Here is a 24,004-nt window from a genome sequence, read left to right as displayed (position 1 = left end):
TCTTCTGGAGTGAAGGAGAGTGAGCTACGGCGCCTTGATCTGATAGAAACCTACTTCTTCACCTCAAAACCGTTCGAGGGGGCCCTTGCCACAATTGAACTTCATCGCCTGAAGTCCATCTATCCCCATAGAGAATGATTGTACACCTGACTGGAGAAGTAGAGGTATTAACAGACGTTTCATTGTATAATCCTTCTAGTTAGGTACATCATCGTCACTAGTATACCTGGCAGGACAGAACATTTTCCAGGGCCTAGGGGGTATGCGCGGGAAACTGTGAGCAACAACAGGACTGTAGAGTTCCCGTCACACAATGGCGTGCAGTATGGGGAAGTCATGGTGTTCTGCAGAGTCAACTAGCAGGACTTAGCTGTCCTGTGATGCTTTGACCGCATAGATGCCCCACTCATCAACATTGATGAGGTTTCACATCCCGATGTAAAAGGGGCTTTGGCCTTGGAGTTGAAGAGCTTCGTGGTTGAAGTGACAGAAAGCAACACTTGCATAGTGGCTCCCATAAGTGCCATCAGTCGCAAAAGGGTGCTAATGCAAGTTACCTCAGAAGAAGGCACGAAAACATACATTGGTCGATTCCCAAACATTGTGGAGCAAGACTGAAGGTTGTAGTGCCCCGGGCTTCTTAGCACGAGCGGCAACGAGATGGTGGAGAACCTCAGAAAGCTGACGGGCGAGGACCACGACCTGCTCCTGAGCATGATCGGTCTTGATTACGTAGTATAGTATTTTTACTATGGTATTGACTTTGGACCCCATATAGAACTTCCGGTTAAGTTCTGTACTAGTATTGTTAACAAGATGAAGAAAACCTGCCACACCGCTCCTTTGGTCCGGACACAGATGCTGTGTTGCGGGCACAACTTGAAGCGCGTGGTCGAGTGCCCGTTGTGCAAGGGACCACCAACCCGTGTTGGACCCAACATTGCCGTTCGCAACCTTACCTCCAACCAGACCGCCAAGTATGAATCCAGACAAGTTGACTGTGGAGGACGTCCTTAAGCACCTCATGACCGAGTGTCCTCGGGTGGACGTGCCCTGCACACACGCAGGGTGCAACATCCTTGTCCCCAGGGAAGCCCTGCAGGAACACAGGGATGCGTGTGGATGGATGGGGCGTAGGTAGTTTATATGTACCTCGGGTTCGGCGTAATGTACTTTCTAGCGGATTAACTACCTCGGCATGTTATATTTGTATTTATTTGGCCCATTGACCATATACTCTTCCAGCTACCTGAATCCCTCCCCGTGGCGCGAGTTTCGATACACACAGACAGAAGAAATGAAGCACATGCTCAAGACGAACATGAAAGGGGAGAACGATTTCGGATACTTCACGTCCAAACCATCGATAAAGCATCATGGCACTTGAAGGACAAGCGAAGTTCAAAAGTAATGAAACTGTTGAATTCTTGGACAAACTCTCGGTAGAAATCCCTGAGAAGTACGAGACCACGCTGTAAACAATCCGAAGAAAAATACGAGAGTTCCACAATATCTACAAGGACAGACACATGGCTATCAAAGAGAGAATAGAGAGAAAATTAAAAAAAACGAGGCGACGGTGTCACAAGGTTGTTCACATAGGCTACTGATCCAAAGACGTCCGTTGTTACTAGGGGCTATCCCCTAGCCGTCTATCTTTAGCTTGTTGTTGTTGGAGACTTTAACCATATGTAAGGAGGGGGTAAGAGAGGGGAGACCCGGGGAATCCGGGAGTCGAGCGAGAGACACGGGGAGAGGTAGACAGAATAAAGAGATCATTGCCAACAAGCGTTGAAGAGAGCAGGCTCTTCTGTCATTAGTAGTCAAGGTGTGAGGTCTAGTTCTTGCAATGTTTTTCTGTAAATTGATTCTAGATCAGGGCACCTCGGTCTTAAACGTAAATCGGCTTTAGTGGAAGTCAAGTAGGTTCAGGAAGCTCAAACAGGCTTTGGACAAGGTATGTTCTTAGAAGGGCCTTTTGTGGAGTGGACACTCCGGCCACTCCCCAGTCCGATGCAGCTGTGCCGCCACCAAACAACGCCTTGCCTGCAGTGATGGATGGGGGATGGTCACCGGTCACTCCGGTATCAACTCCACCACCAAACAACGCCGTGCCCGCAGTGATGGGTGGGGGATGGTCACCGGTCACTCCGGTATCGACTCCACCACCACCAGACAACCCGGTCTTTGTTGCACCGACCGTGCAAGTCTACGAGTATGACCATCAACATGTTCCAGTTCCAGGCTACTGGAACGCCTACGGCGACCGACAGGTGTACGCCGCTGCGGACGCCCAGCAGCAGTACCCATGGTCAGGCTATGCCGCCGCCATGGACTACTATGGGCCCTACTATGCGTACGACCAACAGATGTACAGATGATTATTCTTCGAGCAAAGAGCCACAAACATCATCTGTAGGTCGGGTAACATGTCTGATAAAATGGCGATGCTGGTTCATCCTGCTGTGGCAGGCAAAGTACTAAGTACTTCATTCCAGATAACGCAAAAGATAATTTATTAAATTTCTTATACCAGTGGTTTAATGTAGCCTCACAGTATTTAACTTTCATTTCTACACTGCCCCTCTGCTTCCAGGTTCAGTATATATGGTGTGGAGGCAGATGAATTATAGGATGGTCATTTCATGAAGTATGTGGTGTGTCCAAAGTATTGTACATTGTATGACTACTCTGTAAGACTGTTGTAAACGAAGAAGAAAGCATAAGATGTAACTTTGTTAAGTACACTCAACCAAACTCAACCACAGCATGAGCTTTAACAAATTAAATTTCTGATTACGAGTTCGTTGACAACATGCCATGTGATTCAATAGAGAATTCTTTCTTTCTAAGAACAGTAGTTCCTTTGGTCTTTTCTCGATTAGAAGTTTATTCCTGGATGAAATATCGACAATGAACAGTGAGGGGGTGGGGGCAGAGGCACTGACTTCGTACGCATGCAATGTTTACAAGAACTTATCTTTGTTTGACTCCCATACCCTTTGGTTTTTAAATGTAACCGATATCTGTGAGGACCGTCTGGCCCAGACTATATGTGTGTGTGTGACTATTAAATTGAGGAATTTGGGGCGCGAATATCATTTCGAAGCGGGCTCTGGAGAAAGTAGGCCATGGCTGTCGTCCATCCCGAGCTTTCTACCGCATCCAGAGGACTGAGTACTCCCTCAGACAAAAGGAGAGAGAATTGCATGGGTGTCGGGCAGACGATGAGGGGCAAAGGGTCTAGCTCCAGCAAAGGGAACAGCGAATTGTGGAGCTGGAAGGCAGGCTGGATAACAACATCAATGTCCAGCCTGCCAGAAAGAGGGCCAGGGTGTTCAGTCCTGTGGTACGTCTGAACAACACCACAACACCCTGGTCCTCCTTAGCCCCTAGCACATTACAGGAGAAGAAGGCAGCATTGCGAAAAGGCTACCTCGAGCCATGCTTCGACACGTTGCCTACGAACCTGGTGAAAACCAATGTAAGTGTACATTATATTGTTTATAGAAATTAATGTTATAACCTCATTATACGGCACGGCTCCAAGATGCAGAGATACAATAGTTACAAGACAATGGTACCTGTGTAAGGTAGGAATAGGGATTTCTTTTGAAGGAAAGTAGCAAAACAGAATTTATATATATGTGGAAAAAAATCAGAACGCACATTTCTTTACAAATCATCTTATTTAGATAAGCAAGCATCTTATAATCAACGTACATTTCTTGACAAATTATCTTATTTAGATAATCAATATCTTAGATAATCAACTTATTGACATCACAAGTTCACCACCACCATCACCCAACTCCACCAGGGCCACAACAGGTAGCCCACCGGCCTACGAGTACACACCACGCTCGCCATCTACATCACCACCACCCTGCTACAACAGCGGTACCACGTGGTGAATAAAAAATATACAGTATGTACTACACCCACGTGTATGCCTGTTCATTTTCCTATTATCGTTATCGTTCTATGGGTCAGGGTACGTACAAATAAAATCTTCTACATACCCTATGTGCCTATTCTACGCGTGTGGGGTCATGGTATAGCAAGCGATATATACAAATTATAAAACCTTCTTTGCGTCGCGTGCCTGTCTTTCTTGCACTCGCCTCCAAATAATGAAAATGCATACAACAGTAATCGTCAAACCTACAATATGCTCGTAATCACAAAAGATAATAATTTATGGATGAAAAGTATCACTATCATTGCCTATGTTCTGTTTACGCTGCAAGCAGAAACCTCATTTTTTTTTTTTTTTTTTAAATCTTGGAGTGCTCATGGCATTTCAGAATGCAACTTTTTCGACAATGTCGCATGAACACGAAACATTAGGTCCAGTGTTGGACCAGTTTAGTTCGCAACTGCTATGAACATGAGTGCGGTTCAGGTTTAAACCGATATCGAAATCCAGACGCGAACATCATTTGATTTCGTAGAACAGAATGCACCAATATCATTGTGTGAATTGTGTGATTACAATTGCCAAAAATTATACCAAACAATATACAACATGCAGAACTGTACTGGACAATCTGAAGGAAGTTGTTCCCTTTTTTTTTGTTTTTGGACCATACACATCTGCAAAATGCATTTAAGGGACATGAGCAAACATGAAAAAATGATTTGAGGCATTAACATCCAACAAACCCATCTATCTTAGCTGCACAAGCCCCCACTGAGCCAGAGGCACAGTCCCCGAAGTCTGGGTTTCCAAGAGGCTTGACAGCTTTTTAAGAATACCTGACTAACACACCCTGAGTAAGCTGGATGTTCTGCCATTTCCAGTCAGTGTTTGCTTTTTGTCACCTATGTAAACATGTAAGATGTGTTTGGATTCAATGATGCTATTATCAAGGACTGATTGTATTTCCCCGGTGTTTCTGGTATCGATGCTGAGATGATTTCTCCTGACGAAGTTTTCAGTCATCAAACCCAGACCCATGTCCTTCTTGTCACAATCCTCTCTTGGTTGACCTGTAAAAATGAAGACCTCATTTAGGACCACGTACTCACATGCAAAATTAGACATTTACAGTAATTCAACATGAGTGTGCAGCATAGTACAGTACAAGCAGCCATTTGTACAGACTCGTACGATCTGATATAATCCATTCAAATCCTGTCCAAACTGTTGGGGCTTTTAGGGGGCAGTTGTCATGCAAATTCCTATTGGCCCCTCGTGGTCTACGATCACCCACTCACTCACTATACATTTTAACAATAGGCAGCAGATAAAGGGCTGCAAAAATCCGATACAGTTTTCTTCTCACTCTCATAATAACGTCGATATACGTGCCGAGCTGAGGGTGAATGTAACAGTTACACTATTATATCTGTGTTGTAGTTATCCGTGCAACTTTAAAATAGCCAAGCTATAAATTAAAATATCGGGTACCCGGATGCTTGCGCTCAAGCTTATTCAGTAAACACAAATGGTTCTGAACCCTTTTAGTGTGTTTACTGAATATTCTTGTGTAACAAAAATTTTCGTGTACATGAATTAAAAATAACCAACAAGTTGCAGTTCACACCCACATTGCTCAGTACGGAACACAACAAAGGCTACCTTTTCAAATATAAGCTAAATGTGACGATCAGGTTCAGAATTATCGTTTTCGCTCCAAGTAAAATCCGACGCAACAAAAATCTCGACTTCTAACAAAGGACTACGGGCTGAACGGCTTGAGTGACCGTAACTAACAGGACGGTTCCTCACCAGTAACATGTACAAAACCAAATACACTGCGAAACAGCTTTTATATGCTACAATTGCGGGTTCGTGAGCAAAAAAACATACTCCAACTTCAAAGAAGAGAACACAAAACCTCACCTTACAATGGCCGCCCTGAACTGACGCTACGATCAGGAGACAATCGCAGCATTACAAGTATATCCATCCGCTCAGTCATCTGGAGGGTAGAAAAACCCCAAATATAGGGCTAAAGAACTCTACACCTCCGAGACATGGGATCGTTAAAGTTTTATGTGGTAACTACCAAGTTATCTTCATATTTGACTGACTGTTACTGTAGACGAATCCTGTTTGCTTTGCACTACTTTATGGCAGCGAATCGATACATTCTGTCTGGCGGGGGATAATCGGTGGGGCTTATCGAAAGCCGCGAGGCTCGTTTAGGGTTTTAAAAAGCATCGCTCTATCCAACATTGGCGAGCAAACGAAACATATTTCACTCCGAACCTCTGGATTATTACCTTCGCCAAGGTTATGTTTTCGAAGCAAGACGTTCGTGTGTGTGTGTGTGTGTGTGTGTGTGTGTGTGTGTGTGTGTGTGTGTGTGTGTGTGTGTGTGTGTGTGTGCGTTTGTGTATGTCTTTTTGTCTGTCTGTCTGTCTTTTTGTCTGTCTGTCTGTAAACAAAATAACTCAAGAAGGCTTGGAAGGGAACTTCTTCAAATATCTTGACCATTCTTGGAACGTTAACATTTCTCATGTGCTGCACTTGAAAAATGTTTCCTTATACAATGTCATTACTGCAAAAATGGTGCTCAGTGGAGGACGTGTGTTGACATCATTGTGATGTGTATTGAGTATACTGAAAATAGATTTGAAATAAAAGGAATTAGTAACAATCCTTGGTTTTTTAGATAAAGGGAATAAGTAACAATCCTGGGTCAGAGGTCACAATCATTATGCGTATGCAGATTTATGTTAAGGATATGCAGATGCATGCAGAAATATAGCTAATGGCTAATCAACGACAATCGATTATATTGATATATTCATAATTATGAGATAATTTATTCATAACTGAAATATCTATGTGCAATTATGAATTAATTTATTCATATTTTATATGATATATATTATGAGGTTTTAATGACGTCATTGGAAGAGGTCAGGCAAAGTTAAGCGTGTTCTTTTTCAACTCTGATAACCAGGGTAACGTATTGTCAAGTACTCGGTTGGGTTAAGGCGGCCTAGGCTGATATTCATGTTCGAGTTCGGACGTGTGTCTGCACGATTGCCACATACATGTTTCGAACCCGAATCATGTTCCACCATGTTCGATATGACGTCATTCAAATAGAACGCGTGTTCGAATTCGGGGTTACCGGCGGTCATTTGTATGTTTCCCCTGTAAACCCGCGTTGTTACGCATTTTATTCACGGAGTATGACTTAAACGGCTTTACGCGCAGCTGAAAACAGCATAATTCATCCTTAGAGTAATCCATGTTTACGTATTATCACTTTTTTATCAAAATTATCCGAGGCTATTTTGCATATAAGTCGAAATTTTTTAACTGTGGCGATATTTTAACGAAAAATGACAGAAAAATAGCCGTTTCTGTCGTTTTTGGCCCCAAAAAACAATGTAACTGTCGTTTAAAACAAAATAGCCTCGGACAAAAATAATAAATAGGGGGTTGGCTTTCTACTTGTAAAATATCATGATGAAAGGTTTTGTTACCGCTTGCGCGTAAAGCCATGAAGTAAACAGCTTTTTTTAACCAAAATGTTGATTTTTAACCCAAAAATTCAGAAGTAGTAAAAACAAAATAACCTTTATTCAATGTGTTTCAAGAACTACTAGAACTGTGTGAAGTTTAGTTGTGGTGCGACCAAGCTATCAAAAGTTACAGCCATATGTATGAAATACTAATCATATTGGCCATAGGCTGCCTTAACCCAACCGAGTAATGTTATATAAACGCGTATGACAGAGACAAATACAAAAGCATATCAAAAAGCTTGAACTGCAAAGACAAGCACCTAATGAAGCCAATTTCAAACCACAACCTTTGCGACTTTTTGTTACAGGAGGATCAGGCCGTGGCAAAAGTTTTCTTATCAAAGTAATCAATGAATACTTGATCAGAATTTGTATGGTTTTATACCGGACCAGGGGGGGAAATGATACTATCCCATCATCCTTTGCAATGCACATCCCACAGCACGTGTCCCAGATGGCTGACTGTCAGCACCAGGCATATAGTCTTGTCATGTTTCCTTTAAAAGTGCAGCAATGGCAACAATCAGTAATTTTTGGTTCTTTGAATTATCAAAGGACTCAAGTAGTGTATGAGGCTATCTGACTTTTGTAACTTATGTACAGCTTCTTACATTGTGTCTTAAACATTTATGCAAACATTTGCTTCAAAAATGGTGCTCAAACTTCACCAAACTAAAGTGCTTTTCTACAAACTCTGTTGATTGGTGATATTATACATCTTGTGCATCAGAAAACCCCAAATGCACCAAAAAGCACCCATGGGAAACGGAAGAAAATTGCATTTGTTGATTATTATTACATAAATAATATCAAATATAATATTTTCTTTCTGATACCGGACCCTATACTTCGCTCTGGAAAATGAACACGCACACACACCACATAGAATGACAATGAACTTTATTGCATATTCACGCTCTACATGAGCCAAATGCACTAAGTTGGATAACATGGGTACAAGTATAGAAGAAACAAGTGTTACATTTCTGTGCTACGTCTCTATCTACATGATGTATCTACAAGATCTACAGGATCACAGGATCTCTTCTCCCTTTTTGAAACATGTATGGGCAAATTTTCATTTACATCGTAGTGCTTGGATGTCATATGTTTAAACATGTCTATTTTCGGTAAGCATGCATATTTCTTTTCTAACTGTAAGGAACTAACGAAGGATTTCCGTATGTCAGCGAGCATTCTAAGACAAAGTGTGCTTCATCCTCTATCTATACAGTTACTGTTACAGAGAGTGCAAATTCTGTTACTTGGGGGAGTCTGGTTAACCTCCTTGGTTATACCTAACAATTTCGATCTGTAATTGGCAAGAAAATAAAAAAAAGACTATTCAAATCAATGACAAAATTAAGGATTAGTTGCGAACTCAACTGGTCCAACGCTGGACCTAATGTTTCATGTTCATGCGACATTGTCGAAAAAGTCGCATTCTGAAATGCCATGAGCACTCTGAGATCGAGAATGGCTGTGTTAATCAGGTCTCTGCTTGCAGCATAAATTATTATCTCTTGTGATTACATTGTAGGTTTGACAAATTACTGTTGTATACATTTTTCATTATTTGCAGGCCATTACTAGTATGGCAGGATACATATTGATTGATGGGTAACGTATGCATAGTTGGGGATTGACTGGTCCATTCAGTTTGATGATACCTACTTTACTTTACTTTATTCATAAAAATCAACATAGCAGTAGTACATGGTACAACTGAATTGTGTTGACCTAACAAAAAGTAAACACGAGTCAACTTAGCAAAAGTACATTAGAGACATCACAACACTTACATTATACACAGAGGCACTAAGCCTTCATTTGGCTGTTGTATAGACGGATTGAGTAATGTAAGAATGAATTATACAGTCTGTTTGTTCTAGCCCTGGGTACCCTGATCCCCCCCCGAGACATTCCCGTTCCTGCTGGCCTCACGTCCGGTACCAAGTCATGCAGTGGATGCTCCGGGTTTAGCATGTTTTTGAGCAGTTTAACTGCCGCCAGTTCACGACGTTCCCTAAGAGTGGGAAGGACAGGGACACTCGTCCTCCCACCAAGAGAGATTATCCTTAGGGCCCTCATCTGTACTTTCTCGATCGCCTGGTCCTGTTGTTTACTACAACCAACAAGTAGCACATGGCCATACTCAAGTACTGACCTAACCAGGGCTAAGTAAACCTGTATGAGGTCTGAGACGCTCATCCCTTGTTTAGTGAGTCTGTTTTGTTTAGGAGTCTGAGGTGATGTAGTCTCCGTGAAGCTTTGGTCACCATTGCGTTGACTTGCTCGTTGAAGGTTTAGCCTTGGTAAAGAAAGAACCCAAGACCCTTGGCTGAGCTAACAACTGGTACTGGCGCTCCCCCCAGGGTTAATGTAGGTGGCTCAGGGACACTTCTGCAGAAGCAGATTTGGAGTAGCTGACTCTTTCCGCCATTGAGAGTCATCCTGTGTTCACTGGCCCAAGAGTCGAGATTAGATGTTTCCTCTTCGACTGATCTGTCATCATCTGCCTTGAGTGCCAACAATGTCCTGGACAATGTGACGTCATCGGCGTACCCGACATTCATAGTATCCGGGTGGACAGTTCTCCTGGTGCTCATAAACAGCAGAAACAAGTATGGGGAAATGACCCCACCCTGAGGTACCCCAGATGTAAGAGTACGCCAGGAGCTCGTCTCCCCGTTTGCAACTACTCTCTGCTGTCTGTCCTTCAGGTAGTTATGAATCCATGCTGACATTCCCGAACTTAGCTGGAGGTTGATCACAGTCTGGAGGAGCAGGGCGTGGTCAACACGATCGAAAGCCTTACTCATATCCGCGAATACTGCACGGATCAAGACTGGCTTTCGGGAGTCCAACGCACTCATCCACGTGTGAACCATGCGCACCAGGGCAATTGTGGTTGACGACCCCCGCAAGTATGCATATTGGTCCTTGATAACAGCACGCAAGGTAGGTAATAGTCTTTTCAGGACACACTTTTCCAGCAATTTAGCCAGGACCGGAAGAAGAGACACTGGCCTCATGTTGCTAACCTCGGATGAACCAGCAGACTTAGGCACAGGGATGACATTGGCCGACTTCCAGATGACTGGTACTATGCCCTCACGGTATGAGGCGTTGAACACGTGAGTAACTACTGGGGCCAGGTCCTCTGCAAACTCCTTCAAAACCCAGGTGGGGAGGTTGTCTGGACCGCAAGACTTCCTGGGGTTTGTGGCTTTCAGTAGCACCTTAACTTCTCCGATGGAGCATAGGTCAGGACTTGTCCGAGTGAGTGGTAACGGGAACATGTAGAGACACTGACTCACGCACCAGGCTTCAGCAAAATGTTGACTAATCTTCTCAGCCACCTGCCCATCATCCTGCTCATGTGTGGTAACGCGTGTGCCAGATCCATGTGATCTTCCAAGTTCTTTATTGATACACGACCACCATTTGTGGGGGCTTTCACTCTTGAGATGTTGAATGTGGTTACGATAGTACCAGTTTTTTGCTTGTCTAACCACAGTTTTTGTCTTGTTTCTGAGACTCCTCCATAACGGTGACTTCCCATGCCGCTTGAACTCGGCTTGTCTGCTTTCAATAGCCCGTGGAACCCTTTTTGTCATCCAGTTCTTGTCATTTGTCTGCACAGTCTTTAACCTGACAGGGAAGTGAGAGTCTACAAGTGACATGACAGTGGAGTAGAACTTGTCGACCTTGTCCTCAACTGTTGGTGCTTCGAGCACAGCAGACCAGTCCTGCATGGCTAAGGCCACGGCAAAGTCTCTCTTCACGGAGTATTTGATCACTCGACGGGGGAGTTTAACAGATGACTGCTTTGCTACCTGAGCTCCAGACTGGAGTATGACACAGGCATGGTCACTGTTCCCAATAGGAGGTATAATCCGCGGTGAGGAGTAGTGTTGCGCAAGGTTAGTAATAATAATGTCCAGGGTAGCTGAGCCCCTCGTAGGCTGCTTGACTATCTGCTTCAGTTCAGGATGGGCCGCCAATAACGGTCGCAGAGGGAGGCTATTGAAGTCCCCGCAAAGCAGAAGCCCAGCTTGGGGTTGATGACTGCAAATATGATCGATTGTGGTGATGAGGTGGTCGGTTATCTCTTTAATCCCTTCTTTGTTGTTTCTGTTTGGTGGATGATACACTACCCCAAGAATAATCACAGGGACAGTTCTGGGAAGCCAATGTGGACGCAGTTGGACCCACATCACCTCAAGCTCCTTGTTTTCCAGGTCAAAGAGTCTACGAGTAGGGATGACATCTACAATGAAAGAAGCCAATCCACCACCCCCCCCTCTGTCCTTGCCTATCCCTCCTAAACATATGGTAGCCAGACATGGACATAACATTATCAGGGATGTCATCGGTAGCCCAAGTTTCCGTAATACAAGCTATTTGAACAGAGTAATTCTCTAGACTGGCTTCTAATTCAAACTTCTTATTCATAAAGGATCTAATATTTGTCAACATTAATGTAGGTAACAGTTTGCATATCACATTTGTGTTGTTGCCCTGTGCTGTACATACAGTAGCTACTGGTCTAAGTACCCTGTCCTTTTTTAGCTCTCTTTTACTGCCGTTACCATTCCCGACAATTGTTTTGATCCGGCAAAGCTTTTCTTTTTATCCCTCCCCGACTACCCCTACGATTCCACTTGGTTCGGTCGATATTTCCAAAAGGTCTAACACGGGCTGGGAAACACATTTTGACATACCAACGATTGAGTTATCCCATGAACTATATTTGCTTGAGTATTGATGTTCTATGTTCCCATCATAATGATTGTTTATTATCAGCAACATATTGAGTGATGGGTAGTGTATGCATAGTTGAGGGGTGTATGATCTCATGGATTGAGTTATCATTATTATCGCAGTAAGATAATTTGATGATTAGACCTCTTGACTTGTAAATGTTTGCAAGAATTGCTCTTTAATGATTTATGTTTGGCTGTCTTGTGGCTGTTGCTGTGGCCGTAGCCGTAGCTGTCGCTGTAGCTATGGGTGGTGTTTCATCGCTGGTGGTGCCCGTGGCGTCCCAGCCATAAACTGACTTTGTTAATGAGTATTGGTGTTTTATGATTATTGCCATCACAACGATTATGATTATTATCACCATTGATGGATATTATTGGTAACATTGGTTCATATATGTTTATGAAGGCTTATCATTGTAGACCATTTGAATGTTACGGTATATTGTCAGGCATTTACATAATGAATATGTAGTGTTACACGAGTGAAAGAAAGACAGGCACACGACACAAAGAAGGTTTTATTTGTATGTTGTTTGCTATATCATGACCCCTACACGGGTATGAATAGGCAAGTAGAGTATGTAGAAGATTTTATTTGTACGTACCCTGACCCGTAGAACGATAACGATAATAGGAAAATGAACAGGCATACACGTGGGTGTAGTACATACTGTATATTTTTTATTCACCACGTGGCACCGCTGTTGTAGCGGGGTGGTGGTGATGTCGATGGCGAGCGTGGTGTGTACTCGTAGGCCGGTGGGCTGTCTGTTGTGGCCCTGGTGGAGCTGGGTGATGGTGGCGGTGAACTTGAGATGTCGATAAGTTCTGGTGGTGGTGGCGGTTCGACGTACACCTCCACCACGCTGGCGCTGTCCTCAGACGCCGATTCCGACTTATAAAATGTCCTTTCTCTCAGAGTTTCGGCGTAGTGTTGTACTGTTCATGATGTAAAAGATACGACATTTAAACAACTACCACTGTGTTTACAATGTGATTCTTACACGTGATAACTGTATTAGGTACTAGGCATAGGTATTAGATATACATGAGGGTAATGAATAGAAACTTACGTCTGTTTAGGACGAGAGCAGTCCTAATGAGCTGGCGATGCCAATCGTCCACCAACCTGTCTACGCACTGGAATTCTAGTAAGGGTAAGATGATATACTGATAAGTTAGAGACAGGTAAGACGGATGTGTGGAAACATGGTCTTATTTATAAATACGTAACAATATACGAAAGTAGGGTTTGAAATTCCTGACATGGTCAGACGTTCGGAAACATGGTCTATAACACGTAACGATATATACACGAAAAAAAATTGTATGAATTTGTCCAACATAAAACATTTCCAAGTAGATGTATAGTTAACTTTGAATGAGTCTTTGGAAGAAAATGGTATGATGACATGTTCACGTAGTAGTCCAACATGAAAAACAAGTGTAAGAACGAACGAGTAAATGTACAGTTAACCGTAGCTGTTCGTTCTTGAAGTTGAATACACAGGACTGTAGCGCGTAGGGGGGAAAAGAATTGTCTGTAAACCAAGTAGAGACTTACCGTCCATAGTTGTGGTGTCCGAAAGCTGCTGCATGTTAACTCCGATCCATACAAAAGGATATACATAGGTTTTACAAATCGGTTAGGTCGATTAGTGAAGGTGGTGGTGGAATTTCTAGTTCCACCACACTTCCCTCACTCGCTGTCGTCTACAGCTCGACCCTCGTCCTGGTATTGAGGGCTCCCCACCTGTTGTTCATACTCCCACGTCAGGTCAGCGGGGTTGTGGTGGGGGTGGTGGTTGCGCACGTGGTGTTGGGGGCCCGCCGCCTGTTGTTGATGGTGCCACGTCAGGTCAGCGGGGTTGTGGTGGGGGTGGTGGTTGCGCACGTGGTGTTGGGGGCTCCCACCTGTTGTTGATGGTCCCACGTCAGGTCAGAGGGGTTGTGGTGGGGGTGGTGGTTGCGCACGTGGCGGTTGGGGTGGTGGGGGCCCGCCGCCTGTTGTTGATGGTCCCAAACCATGTCCTCGGGGTTGTGGTGGGGGTGAGGTCCGCGGTGTTGTGGTCCGCCTGGCGTTCGTGTTCTACGGCTCCAGTGTAATTACCAACTGCTGCGTGAACTGTAAGGTGACGATAAAAGACTCGTTATCAAAACAAGTAAAATGCGTCTATTATACGCTTCTTACGAGTGACAAGTTGGATGTAGTTAATGAAAGGCAGAGACAATTGATGTACATGTGTGTAGATAGTGGACTTACGCAATTAATCATCGCTGTCCTCAGCAGCAGACTGTGTAGGTCATCCAATGCGTCCTGGGACTTTTGGTGACGGACGAGAGAGCGGTTTTGGGCGAAGACTTTGCCACACCATTCGCAAGAAAATGCCAGGCTTGTTTTATGTTATTGACGATATCGTTGGACTCTGCAACAACAAACAATATACACACTCTGTTACACGCGGTACATCTACACCACGTTTTTAACCCTTAAACTTTTACTGTATAACAATGAGCAACAAACGGGGCCGGGTAGGCTTTTGTAGACGTTCAACAAAAGAGCCTCCAGTCAACCACTCAACAAAGAAAGGCTGTCCATTCAAACATAACGACAACACGGCACACAAAAGACTTGTAGTATCTGGACGAACAAAAGGATTAAGCCCAGGAGGACAAATGCGGGGGAAATTTTTTACTTTTACGTAGCTATACAACACACACACACACACCAAAATAGACGTTATAGCGTTTTGTGGAACCTAATGGTTTTGTACCGTGTAGACTTGGTTGAAAGGTTTTCAATACAAACGCAACAGATGTACAAAAAAGGTTCGTAATGTTCACCCGCATTCACACAAGTTGTGACATTGAAAAAACAATGTCCACAAAACTGAATCTACCTCATGGACACGGTCTGTACTACAATGTCTTGCTTTACGTACAATGCTACAAAGATTTCAAACAATAAAGGGAGATAATTCACAGCTTACCGGTAGTAAGAAGAAAGTAGTCGGCTGCGTTGATCGATGCGACGGCTGTTTACGGAATGGGTCTTCCTTGTTTCCCAAGCCGAATTCTGGCGTTTTTATATAGCAAATTTTGGCGCCATCCTACCCTTTGTCTCGAGGATCGTCTAATCTCGTCAAAACACGTCATATCTTGCCTCCAGTCGCAACCAATCAACAGCAGGTCACGTTACCTACTTTTCAATTCAACAAATCAACAACAGGTCACGCGTTACCTACGTTTCAATTAAACCAATCAACTACTACAGATGACGTTGACACATATGTGCTGACGTTAGCAAAGGTTCTCTCTAGACGGCAGATGGTCTCACCATGTGGCACTGTCCATTCCGTTGTTATGTAGAACACATGATTGCGAACCTAACGATAACATGGATAACGACAGATGTGCCATTGATGCAGGTTTGTGAGCAGTTTCTCTGGGTGGGTGGGTGGGTGAAAACAAATGCCTAGGAATGCCTTCTCTTCTTACAGAATTTCCCCCTCCACTCTCCTGCCTCAACTGCTGGGTCGGTCCCACCTTGCTTCTTCGGGGTTGCGGATGTCTCCGAATGAAAGGACAGAATGGAGTGCGCGCGCGCCTTATAAGGGGTTGGTGTGTGACGTCATTTCGGATGACCAATCACTATGCAGTGAAGATAGGTTACTATCCACACTGCACAGTCATTGGATCATCCTGCATGAGTTATGGGGCAGTGCCTACGTCGCGCCATCATTTGCGTGTGTCCCCGTAGTTAGCGTAGGGGGTTCCCCTTTACGCTAACTCCTGGAGGCGCGCCTTTCTTCCTTACTAAACCAAGCTTTCGCTAGAAAGCCTACCCCTTACTTCATCCCAATACTTTCAACTGAAAGTATACCCCACACTCATTATCCGCAAACTTCGTTTGGGGATATATCCCCTCTCTCACCTCCCCCCACTCCTATTCCACGTTATTCCGGCTCTTATAAGAGTGGCTGTTTGCTGCTAATATTGACGAGCCCATGGCAGAAAGAAGAGACAGAGGCAGATATGTAGAAAACAAAAGAATGTTTATTCAGTCAAGCGTTCCTTCTCAATTACTTGCCCAATCTTGAGGTGTCCCTAACATATAACCACCGGGATGGAAAACAAGTCGTCATTCGTCGGCTGACGGGCTCGCTTGTCCCTTTGCCTACCCTAACCGACGCCCTCTTTATGCGGGGGTCGCTCTAGAAGGCTTCCTTTATTCCCACTAGCTCGTTATTTCTTTCATACATTTTTACGGCCTGCTTCACCTCCTTCGTTGCTAGTCTCGATGCTGCCCCCCCAGGCTTCATTACCCTACCCAATTTCATGTAGTGGGCTGCCGTCCGTTTTGTGTACCACCCCACATGGTCCATTACTTCTTGCTCAGATGCTCCCGCCATGTGGAGAGCGATCGCGCAACCTGCCCTGCAGCCATGAAGTGTTTCTCCTTGATCGATGCCTAACTTCTGCAGATGTCTATGGAAGGAGTTGTTTATTGTTGCCGTAGAGGGCTGCTCCGGTAACACCGAGCCATCCCTAGCGGTGGCTCGAAAGAGATAACCACCCTCCAAGTCTATGGATAGGTATTTAGCAATTGCCACATACCAGTCGATTGCCTCTACCGGGCACGTGGAGTCATCACCCGTCTTCTCTAGAACAAAAACATTGGACCTTCCATCTCGCAAGGTTTTCCCCCACACATGGTTCATGACCAGTGCCCCTGACGGCAACCTTGACACCTCTGCTGTTCTAGTCCTCAAGAGGTCAGCCATCCGGTCACCTGAGAAAAACGCCGCTTTGAAGATGGCTTGATCCCTGGCCATAGTGAACATCCTTGCCGCCGATTTTTCGGAAGTTATCTTCTCTGAGATGGCTTCGCAAACCTGTACTATTTTGTCAAGGAATACCGGCTTTGCCTGTTGCGGGGTTGAGCCCTGTCTCAACTGCTCCGCTGTCACTGACGCTAGGTATTGCTTGACCATTTTCCCCCCTGCTGGGTTTCCCACTCCCAATCGTTCGTCCCATTCGCCCCCTCTACCCATGTCATTGAAAATTGCTCTAAGCTTGCCCACATATGTGTCTACCGTCTTGAACGCTAGCCTACACGGGCATTTACACTCCTCCTTGCCAGCCCCACACCCTGTCTCGTGGACTTTCGTCTTCCCTTTCTGGTCTTTCCAGATAAGGAACTTGACAATGTCCACCGGAGCTGCCGTGTCTAGGGTCTTAGGTGGGGTTAAGGTTTTAAGGAAGTCCTTTAACAAATCGCTTAAAGCCGCCTTTTGCTTACTATAGGCGGAGTCCTTTTGTTCTCCCAAAAGTTGCTGCAACCTGCTATCGATAGCGGCATGATCCACGTGCGCACCCCTAAGCGTTGACACCTGGGTCTCCTGAACTTTTGGCATTCCACATCGCTGGCAGAAATTGAAATCGAAGTCGTTGGGGTAACCACACCCTACACATTTTACCGCCGGGAGCCATAACCTCGGGACCCCGATAAACCCCGAACCACGAGGGGTGCCAGCGAATTTCTCACCTTGGCTATTGTAGGGGCAAATTGTTGGCTGGGGTTGGAGGTCTTCAACCTCCCCTGTTTGGGGGTTGAGCGTCATTTCTATTGAGCGTTCCCTTGGAGTTTCTGCGACGGCCTGAAACGCAAATGAACGGACCGGTTAACATACGCATTCTGCTAACTCCTTCACTTGCTGGTCTAGTTAGTTGTCTGAGTTAGCCCTTACATTTCCGTCTTATCGGTCTCCGCAAAGAGAATAGCCCATAGGTCGTGTTCCGTTGGCCTTACTTGCCAACCGCCTCTTCTCCTCGGTGAATATAGTACTGGCTGACCCGCACATGCTACCTTCACTTTTTGCACGGCCTTTTTCTCCACAATTGGCCACCAGTAACTCTTGGGGAACTTGTCAGGAACCACCACTACCACCCTCGCCTTCTGTTGTATCACCAAGTTTACTAGGGCTCCGATAAGGCTGAAGGGGGGGAACGCGTAACAGTTTCGACCCGTCAGGTCCTGTGCGAATACATTGACCCCTTCAGAGTACGGAGTTGGGTACGGACTGAAGAAACGTAGTTTCTTCCCGTCCCTCGCTGACTGCACGTTAGACGGTAACGCCATGAGGTCAGTGTCAAAACCGGAGTCTCCTCCTAACTCGGCATCGATCCGTTGGAAGACCTTTCTATGCAGCATCACATCCGACGCCTTGATAAGGCGCGACGGGGCATCCGCTTCATTGTCCCTGGACGGAGTGAAAACTAACTTCAAGTCGACGTTTAGGCTAACCACCGTCTCCCACAGTCTGCGCACCGCCCTTGACAGTTGGATGCTTTTCCCCCCTTGGTTGTTCCAGGCAGAGATTACATTTGTGTTGTCCACAAGGGCGTCTACCCTCTTATTGCGCACCCGCTCTTCCGTGGACAAGAGTACCTGCCTGAGGGCTTCAGCCTTTTTAACCGCTATGATATCTTCCTGTTCTTGCCCTGTCCAGTAATCTCCGAACTGCACCCTGCCTTCCTCCGTTGCAACCGAACCACCCCATCTGAACCCTGAAGCGTCCGAATATAACTCTATAGACTCATGCTTTTCCGTCCTCCAAGGGACGTGCCCTTCCCACTGGTCTAAGAACCTCCAGTATTGTATCTCTTCTCTTACGCTACCCTTGATCCTGACCTCTGTGCCTGTTTTGCCTGCCAACCTGATAGCGTTAAACATCTCCCTACAATATAATCTCGCCGCCGGCACGGCTAGCCCAAAGGAGACCAGTTTTCCCGTCAATTTTTGCAACTTTACAATGGGTACGCTTTGCTCATTCAACACTCCCTCTCGCAGGGTGGCGAACGAAACCTTCTTCCTTTCTGGTAGCCTGAAGGCCAAGCGGACCGAATCTGCCTCCATACCCAGAAACTCTAGGCACTGCACCGGGTCCAGTTGTGATTTGGATATTCCTAAGAAGTATCCTAAGGCTACCACGACGCTACACATGATGAAACATGCTGCCTGTGCGGCCTCATAGCCTGCCTCCTCTCTTTTCCTCTGCTTTTGTCCCGCGATTTGCAGCTGGCCTGCGTGCCTATCGTCAATATACAAAGACGATGGGACCCCAAGCTCCCTTATTCTGTGCATAGCCGAGGCCTTTACCTTCCCGGCCGCAACTGACTCGATTGAGGGAGGGACAATCATTTTACCGTCCCTTTTCCTCGTTATCCACGCTGTGGACGACTTCAAATGCTTCTGGTACGCCAAATATGGGTCGAAGTTGACGCGCCGTTGAAAATCCCGGATGTCCGGCTTGATCCAAGATGCTTCCTGAAATCAAAGACAAGAGCGCCTGCTTTAGTCGAAGCCTATTAACCCCTATGCACGGTGAACCTTGGTCGATACGGCCGCCATGCGGAAGCCCTCAGGAATGCAGACCTAGGCTAAGGACTCCTCTACTCCCCCGAACTACAGCCCCGCCCTTAAGGCGTCGCCAAATACAAGCACGAATTAACCCCTTCTGGAAAGAAGAAACCTCCTAGAATCAGCCGCCGCAGGCTGTCCTGTTACCAGTATCGATTCCCATGCCTCCAGGTAATAACCACCCGCATAGTGAGTCGACACGGCTACATGTATCTCTTTCCTTGAATTCACTTTCACTACCCCGTAAACCTCGGGCTCCTGTATTGCTCACCCCTATGAGTTGCATATGCCGCGCCCCCTGTCGGCCTTGGCGTATGGCACTGCGAAACCTCATTGGTCTACGCCCCCTGGCGACGTCGCTGCACGGCCCCAAGCGGTGTTTGCACTACGCCTCCTGGCGACTTACTGTATGGCACTCTTAGTTGCTTGTGCTACGCCCCCTGGCGGCTTACTGTATGTCACTCTTAGTTGCTTGTGATACGCCCCCTGACGACTTACTGTATGGCACTCTTAGTTGCTTGTGCTACGCCCCCTGGCGACTTACTGTATGTCACTCTTAGTTGCTTGTGATACGCCCCCTGGCGGCTTACTGTATGTCACTCTTGGTTGCTTGCGCTACGCCCCCTGGCGACTTACTGTATGGCACTTTGGGCTGTTTGTGATACGCCCCCTGGCGACTTACTGTATGGCACTTTGGGCTGTTTGTGATACGCCCCCTGGCGACTTACTACGAGGCACTCTAAGTTGTAGTGATACGCCCCCTGCCGGCTAGCTGTAATGAGGCTGGGAAGGTCTCATTAACTAACTCAACCACTTTGGACCCTCCAGCCAGGAAATGGGGTCAGGAAAGTTGTCTTACTACCAAGTAATCTTTTGTTCAACGCCAACCTAGCGTGATTACCACTATATGCGGTTCGAATAAAATACGTAAACATCAGTAAGGCTATTTAGACTGCGCAAAACACATTGCAAGACAAGAAAGAGTACTTTTCTCACTGCTTAATTATTGGATCAATCCGCCAATGACGTCATCACACCCCATATAAGGGGCTGATAGCCCATTCACTCTGTGCATTTACTGGAAACATCCCCCCGGGCCGGTTGGAGTTGCAGCGTCGTGGAGGTCTACCGCCCGACCAGCACGACAGCGTTGCGACAAGGAAGGAAGCACGGAGCGGAGACCGGAGTGCCTGGGGGAGAACTGCAAGGATTCTCGCTGACCAGTTTGGTCAAGGTTTGGCTAGTGTAGACGGTAGTGAGAGTCCAGGATTTTCGGCGTGTTTTTTGTGGCGCCACGGTTAGTGGGTAGGGCAGGCGCGCCTTCTTTAGTGAGTTCGGTTTTCTTAGAGGGAGAGTTTAGTTTTGGCTGTCAGTGTGTTGTTTTTTGTTTTCTTTTTCGCACCTCAAGCTTAGTAGGGGTTTTGGGGTGTAGAATTTTGCGGGTTTTTTGGATGCGTGAGTTTTCGTGTTGGAATTTTCCGTTAGCGGGCGGTACACGTGGTCCTCCACACCTGGGTCATTTGCATTTGAACGGTGGAGGCATTTTTCTTTTGTCTGCTAGTTTTGGGGTGGTGATTGTTTTAGCAGGGATTGGATACCTGAGTGGGGTCTCAGGCCTTGCTGGTTCGCCGCTTGGTCCTTTGGCTGTACGGGGCACCTCTTCCCGCTATGGTGGGGACTCCCTCGGGTGGGTAGTGTAAGTTTTGCAGTGGGATTGGCGTCTTTTATGAATTGACATTGTTTGCACATGTAGATATGACGCCACGAGCACCAAGACTACCTACCGCGGGAGTGCAGGATGCCGGGCAGCAGGGAGTGAGACCGGCGGCTCCTCAACAGCAGGGTATCCGTCCTCCAGCCCCGTACTCAGCAGTGTGCGACAACCGCAGCAGCAGTTTCCGCCGCCGCCAGTGATAAATTTACGGCAGTAGTTTTAAGTGGTATCCGCAGGATCTTGGCGGGTTTTTTCCATGTGGGGTTTCACACGTGGGCATTTGCATTTGAAGGGTCTAAGGAATCCGTGTAATTTTGTTGTTTTGTAGGGTGGTTTAGATTGTTTTGGTGTGAGCTCCCTCGGGCGGGCATTTTAAGTAATTTGCGGTACGCTTCAGGTCTGAAGTTTTGTTTTGTTCTGTGCCTATTCAGTGATAGTGACTACAAAACTACCCACCGAGGAAATGCAGAAGTAGACACCAGACGATAGGTGGACAACGACGACATGAACCGCAACTAACAACGACGCAGTTCCCGCCTCTACAGCGAGCTCCTCTACCGCAACAACATCAGCAGGACATTCGGCACCTAGCTCTACAACATCTGCAGAGCGCACAGCAACCGGCTCTACAGCACTAGCAGACAACCGGCTCCGCGACATCGGCAGAGCGGAAGGCAGCCGGGAGTTTTATGTTTGTTTCGTATTTTTCAGTATCTCCGACAGAGCGCTGTGCCGGCATTTCGTCTTCGCGGACACCTTTGGCAGGACGACCAGCACTTCAGCATTTACGTCGTGCATGTCGTGTTCGTCACTGTTCTCACTAAGGTGTTCTTTGGTACACTTCGGTGGGAGCAGTGAGCGGTAGACACGCATGGAGGGCGGTGTGATCTTTTCGTCGTCATGTTGTGTTCGTCACTGTTCTCTCTGAGGTGTTCTTTGGTACACTTCGGTGGGAGCAGTGAGCGGTAAGCACACATGGCGGGCGGTGTGATCTTTTCGTCGTCATGTTGTGTTCGTCACTGTTCTCTCTGAGGTGTTCTTTGGTACACTTCGGCGGGAGCAGTGAGCGGTAGACACGCATGGCGGGCGGTGTGATCTTTTCGTCGTGCATGTTGTGTTCGTCACTGTCCCTGCTTGAGTGTTCTTTGGTACACTCGGGTAGGGGCAGTCGAGCGGTAACACACATGGCGAGCGGTGTGATATTTCGTCGTGCATGTTGTGTTCGTCACTGTCCCTGCTGGAGTGTTTTTTGGTACACTCGGGTAGGGCAGTCGAGCGGTAACACACATGACGAGCGGTGTGTATCTTGTCGTCGTGCTATGTTGTGTTCGTCGCCGTCCTGCTTGAGTGGTTCTTTGGCCCGGTTTGGGCGTTCACTCAGGTGAGGATGGTCGAGCGGTGACACACATGGCAAGCGGTGTAATTTTTAAGTCGTATATGTGGTGTTTGTCACTGTCCCTGTTTGAGGGGTCTCTGACACGGATTGGTGCGTACATTCACGAATGGACAGTAAAGTGATAACACGCTTGACGAGCGTTACGTTGTGGTCTTTACGTCGTGCATGTGGCGTGTCACTGTCCCTGTTTGAGTGGTCTTTGGCGCGGCTTGGTGCGTATATTCATGAAGGGACGGTCAAGTAGTAACACGCATGACGAGCGTTACGTTGTAGTCTTTACGTCGTGCTCGCGGTTTTATCACTGTCCCTGTCTGAGTGGTCTCTGGCACGGTGTTGGGCGTACACTCGTGGGCGAACAGTCAAGGGATAACACACATAGACTTACGTCGTGCATGGGATATTCGGCGTTGTGCCTACACGAGTGGGCTTTGGCACGTTTCTTGGGTGTACACACACGGGTGGTGGATACGACAAGCGTCAACACGACGAGCGGTGGGACTTATACGTTTGGCACGCTGGGTGCATCGTTGTCCCCGGGTTAGGATCCTTGGCAGCGGTTATGCAAACGCTGGATAAGCGGTCGATGAGCGGCAGCACACAAAGAGCAGTGAAGGTCCCACCTCGTACATGATATGCGCAGTGTAGTGGTCTGAGAACACTGGCTGGCAGAACAGTAGCACGCAAGATGACAGGTATGGTGTGACATTGGACATGTTGTGGTCCTCGAGGTTATTGATGAAGTGGTACCGGTCTTTCGCACGTTTCGGGTGGACACTTGTTCATTTAGGGCTGGTGAGCGGCAACGCTTATGACGAGTGGTGTAAGTGTCATCGTTGCGCACGTTTTCGCCGTTGCCTTTTAGGTTTTCTTCGGCTCGTTTGCTTGAACAGTACGGGTGGTTACTGGGCAGTCGGGCAGCAACGCATGGCGAATGTTACAGAAGTTACGTCAGGACGTCATGCTTGACGTGGCCCTTGGTCAATTATCTGATCACATGAATGCCGACCACTCGCGGATGTTTGGGGCGAGAGACAGAACGAGAGACGCAGGTGTTACAACGGACACCTTATGGCAGTCGAGTTTTACTCGTGCGTCCGGCACAACTTGTTGACGGTGGACAGTTGGGCGATAATACACATGTGGAGTATTATAAGAGCCAAGTCGTGCAACGAGGTCCTCCTCAGAGTGATAGGTAGCACCTAGAAAGGCAC

The 24,004-nt window shown here is 46.6% G+C and overlaps 1 protein-coding gene across 1 annotated transcript; it reads right to left on the bottom strand.

Moving 5' to 3' along the window:
• Positions 1 to 13,959: 13,959 nt before the first annotated feature.
• On the bottom strand, positions 13,960 to 19,266 carry LOC109477927. Its single transcript, XM_019779389.1, has 4 exons — positions 18,130 to 19,266; positions 17,809 to 17,862; positions 17,389 to 17,497; positions 13,960 to 14,174 (listed from the first exon to the last, which is right to left on the bottom strand). Exons 1-4 carry the CDS (start codon positions 19,264 to 19,266, stop codon positions 13,960 to 13,962), a joined length of 1,515 nt encoding a protein of 504 aa, XP_019634948.1.
• Positions 19,267 to 24,004: the final 4,738 nt, after the last annotated feature.

Source organism: Branchiostoma belcheri, unplaced genomic scaffold (assembly GCF_001625305.1).
Source record: "Branchiostoma belcheri isolate BF01 breed outbred unplaced genomic scaffold, Haploidv18h27 scaffold410, whole genome shotgun sequence".
Lineage (NCBI taxonomy): Eukaryota > Metazoa > Chordata > Leptocardii > Amphioxiformes > Branchiostomatidae > Branchiostoma > Branchiostoma belcheri.
Note: the sequence above shows the minus strand (reverse complement) of the source record. Positions and strands in the feature narration are given on the sequence as shown.